The sequence below is a fragment of the Palaemon carinicauda genome, chromosome 37, assembly GCF_036898095.1.
Source record: "Palaemon carinicauda isolate YSFRI2023 chromosome 37, ASM3689809v2, whole genome shotgun sequence".
Lineage (NCBI taxonomy): Eukaryota > Metazoa > Arthropoda > Malacostraca > Decapoda > Palaemonidae > Palaemon > Palaemon carinicauda.
Window position 1 is genome coordinate 16924912 of NC_090761.1, and position 4416 is coordinate 16929327.

At 38.9% G+C, this 4416-nt stretch overlaps 1 protein-coding gene across 1 annotated transcript; it reads left to right on the forward strand.

Annotated features, from left to right (window-relative positions):
- Window positions 1–1413: 1413 nt before the first annotated feature.
- LOC137629205 (uncharacterized) lies at window positions 1414–1872 on the forward strand. Its single transcript, XM_068360467.1, has one exon. It carries the CDS (start codon window positions 1414–1416, stop codon window positions 1870–1872), a length of 459 nt encoding a protein of 152 aa, XP_068216568.1.
- The last annotated feature ends 2544 nt before the right edge of the window (window positions 1873–4416 follow it).

The window sequence follows — 4416 nt, forward strand, 5'->3', positions numbered from 1 at the left end:
CGGTCAGTAGATACCTCCATCAATTTCTTCCAGAACAGGGACTTTGATGACTTTAAAAAAAATACGGGTTGGAAATCCCCTATGGTTTTCAAACACCACTATCTAAAGAACTTACAGGCCCTTAAGTACCCGACGGAGGCAGAGGGGAGTCTTATCTCTCCCCATTAATCTCCTCTTCTTCCTTTCTTCCATCTCTTCTCTTCTCCCTCCTACCCGCCACTCACACCACGTCGCCACTCTCCTGGGTAGTTCGTTAGCCCTATGATATTTGCCATGTTTAATTCCTATGGTTTAACTGTTATTGTAGTTATCGTTCCTTTAATGTTTAGATATGCTTAGACATGTAAGGTTTGATGCCTTTTGCGTTTCGACACTCGGTGATTCCTTGTCTTCATATTTATTTAGCCTTACGTTCCCTATGTCATTTGGCTAGTTTGTAATTTGAGGTTTACTTACATTATTATATTATATTATTGTCTTACATGGTGTTTGTTTTCTCCTCATTATGTTATTACTTTATTGGGCTTGGAAGGCATTCTCTGGTACATTTTCACCAGCCGTCACAGGTCGACCCAGAAAAGGGATTTTGACGAAGGAAAAATCTATTTCTGGTTAGAGACCTGTGACGCCCGGTGAAACCCTTCCCGGTCATTTTTGTACAGACCCACCCTTTCCTTGCCAAGCCATATGTTCTTGCAGAAGGATGACCTAGAGGGCGTTTGTGTTGGGTGACGGTGGCGTGGTCCAAGTGTGGTTTCTGGGGCCTTTGTTACGGCCCTTCCCTTTGATGAAGGAATTATCTAAATGGAAGACAGCCTGTGAATAGTGGTTTTCACACGCCCCTGATGTATACACGACACAAACGAGGTGCTCGCGCGAGGGTAGTAACCTCTGCATTCCATGCTTTTATCTTTCTCTGGTATATTTGGAAGATTTATATCAAAAGTGTAAAGAAGTACTCTTCACCGGGCGTCACAGGTCTCTCCCCAGAAATAGATTTTTCCTTCGTCAAAATCCCTTTATTATTGAAGTTTGGATTTGGAATACACTCGGGCAATCTATTCTATCTTATTTCTCTTCCTCTTGTTCTTTTTTTGTTTTTAGGAAGGTTTTATAGTTTATAATTGAAAGACGTATTTCAATGTTGTTATGCTCTTTAAATGTTTTATTTCAATTGTTCATTACTTCAGTAGTTTGTTTATTGCCTTTCTTCACTTGGCTATTTTTCCCTGTTGGGGTCCTTGCTTTTCCAAATAAGGTTGTAGCTTAGCTAATGATGATGATGATGATAATAATAATAATGAACAATATTCTGCTATGTATGAAGTACAGCAGATATTGATTTTAGACCTCAAGACACTGTTTTTGCCATTGCGGTCTGACACTAATAAATATTTAAGTTTCTTTGAATAAATGGCTCTTCTAGCTAAAGAGGTTAGTGACCCCTGCCCTAAAGTAAGTCCAATTACACTACAACCCAGAAAGATATTCCAGCAATTCTGTCAATTGGAGAAGAGTTGGGATGAACCACTACCCATGGAACTGGAAGAGCAATGGGGCCAATGGGTAGCCGATTTGCCAGAGATAAAGAAGTTTAAGATTCTGAGAAGCATAAAACCTATAGACACACCTGTGAAGAATGCCCAACTGCACCACTTTGCTGATGCCACTAAGTATGGAAATGGTACTGCATCATGCTTAAGAGTTGTCCTAAAAGATAATTCTGTGCATGCTAGTCTCATTATGGCGAAGTTGCATCTTACACCCCTGAAGGAATCTACTATTCTTAGACTGGAACTGGCTGGAGCCCTAGAAGCTGTGCAACTAGAAAAAAAATTGAGCATAGAACTACAGATACCACTGGATACTTAGGTATGTTGACAATCAGATAGTACTGTGGTAATTGAACAGATATGAAAACACTTCCAGACTTATGTTGCCAACCCTATGGGTAAGATCCTGGATTACACTGATGTCAAACAGTGGAGAAATGTACCTATTGAAGTAAACCCTGGTGATGACAAATCTCACGGACTGCATTCCACCTCGTAAAAAATGATCGTTGGATACATGGTCTAGGATTCTTGCAATGTAAAGAAGATGGATAGCCTGATGTTCTGAATTAGAGAAACAAATGGATTTAAAAGCAACTCAAGTGGCATACAGCACTAAGAAGGATATCTATCATAACAACACACTGCTGAATTACTGCTCTTCATGGTTTAAATTGAGGAAGGGTGTGGTGTGTTATAGAAAATATTTAGTAATATTCCCCATTTTTTTGACTAGCTAATGCAGCTTAACGATCTGTGTAAAAAATTAAATTTTGATTCCCTAACTTTTTACTGTAAACCAACTATTTTAAGCTCCAATTCTGTTTAGTTCACATTAGTAAAAGCTGACAAACTTAGTACAGATATATCTGTCAAAAATGGTTTGATATGAAAGGACAGGGTTGTTTCCCTCTTTCTGAATTCTTGAGCACATCCTTTAGAACACATTTATATTTTTAAAAAATCTGTTTATGGCATCAATAAGCTCACAAATCTGAAGATTCTTTGCATTTCCTCAATGATGGAAAGTGAGTAAACACACTTTTCTCAAAATCTCTGACGAACACAGCAAGCTTTCTTTCAAATGACAGCACCTCATCTAGCAGACATAAAACAGTATTCCCCTTTCCTTGTAATTTTATGTTACGATGGTTTTGATGTGAAATTGTTTAATAATTTAAGACTTGAAACTACAGTATTTACACTTTTCTTTTTCTTATTCTGAAATTTAATAAGATTTTGAAATATTTTGTTACATAATTTCTTTGTGTTAAATGGATAAAAAGGTTAGCTCAGTGTTTAGAGCTACAAAGGTGGCTTGAAAGAGCCCTGAGCTTCAGGTTGGTGATCCCTGCCCTAGGGTGTCATAAACAGTGCTAAGAGTACTAAGTACTCCTCTCTTAGTTTTTGGTTCACATCTGCCAACTTGAATATTAAATCCAAAGCAGTCTAATTCACATTCCATAATATGCCCAAAGCTTTCTCTATGGGAAGATCCTCCAGGTTTAAGTTCAGGTATTTTAAAGATTTCCCCCAGTCTTCTCTAGGTATATGATTTATTATTTCTTGGCCAGCTCTGCTTGACTTATTGTGGTGCTTAATCTCCTTTTAATAGTACAGTTCAATAAGGTTGTTGTGGCAATGCCAAGATAAACTCAGGTGAAATCCTCTTCTTGCTAACAGCACTTTCATTTACTGTGCCAAAACTACAGCTGATTCTAATTTATCCACAGATCCGAGGCAAACACCTACATATAAGTTGTAAAACAGTATTTGGCACTTCCTCAGAACATGTGTTATGGTGCTCCTCCACCATTCGCTGTAGAGCATAGTTCGCACAACTTGGACTCCATACTCTATCTAAGAGATGAGCTGTCATTCATAAAGTCTTCAACAGTTGTGCCATGTGATCCTTCTTAAACCATAAAAACCGAAGTACATATCTATCCTCTGGAGTCTCATGTACTTGGTGGAACATAGCTTCTATGTCGGCCATAAATAGACGAAAACGTAGCAACACTATTATAAGTCTGTTAGCTAAATCTTGTCCCTGTGCACATAGTCATTAACCAATGATCCACCGTACATTGCAGGACAATCAGAGATAATGCGACACTTCTCAGGCACAGGGTGGTGTGGCAGATACCACACCTTGTTATTCTAACATTATTATTATTATTAAATGCTAAGCTACAACCCTAGTTGGAAAAGCAGGATGCTATAAGCCCAGGGGCCCCAACGGGGAAAATAGCCCAGTGAGGAAAGAAAACAACGAAAAATAAAATATTAAGAACAGTAACATTAAAATAAATATTTCCTATATAAACTATAAAAACTTAATAAATCAAGAGGAAGAGAAATAAGATAGAACAGTGTGCCCGAGTGTACCCTCCAGCAAGAGAACTCTAACCCAAGACAGTGGAAGATTATGGTACAGAGGCTATGGCTCTACCCAAGACTAGAGAACAATGGTTTGATTTTGGAGTGTCCTTCTAGAAGAGCTGCTTTCCATTGCTAAAGAGTCTCTTCTACCCTTACCAAGAGGAAAGTAGCCACTGAACAATTCCATTGCAGTAGTTAACCCCTTGGGTGAAGAAGAATTGTTAGGTAATCTCAGTGTTGTTAGGTGTATGAGGACAGAGGAGAATCTGTAAAGAATAGGCCAGACTATTCGGTGTCTGTGTAGGCAAAGGGAAAGAACCGTAACCAGAGAGAAGGATCCAATGTAGTACTGTCTGCCCAGTCAAAGGACCCCATAACTCTCTAGCGGTAGTATCTCAACAGGTGGCTGGTGCCCTGGCCAACCTACTAGCTGAGTAAATCTTTCTCAGGAACTACTTGAGCATATCTTTCTCCAGTAGTT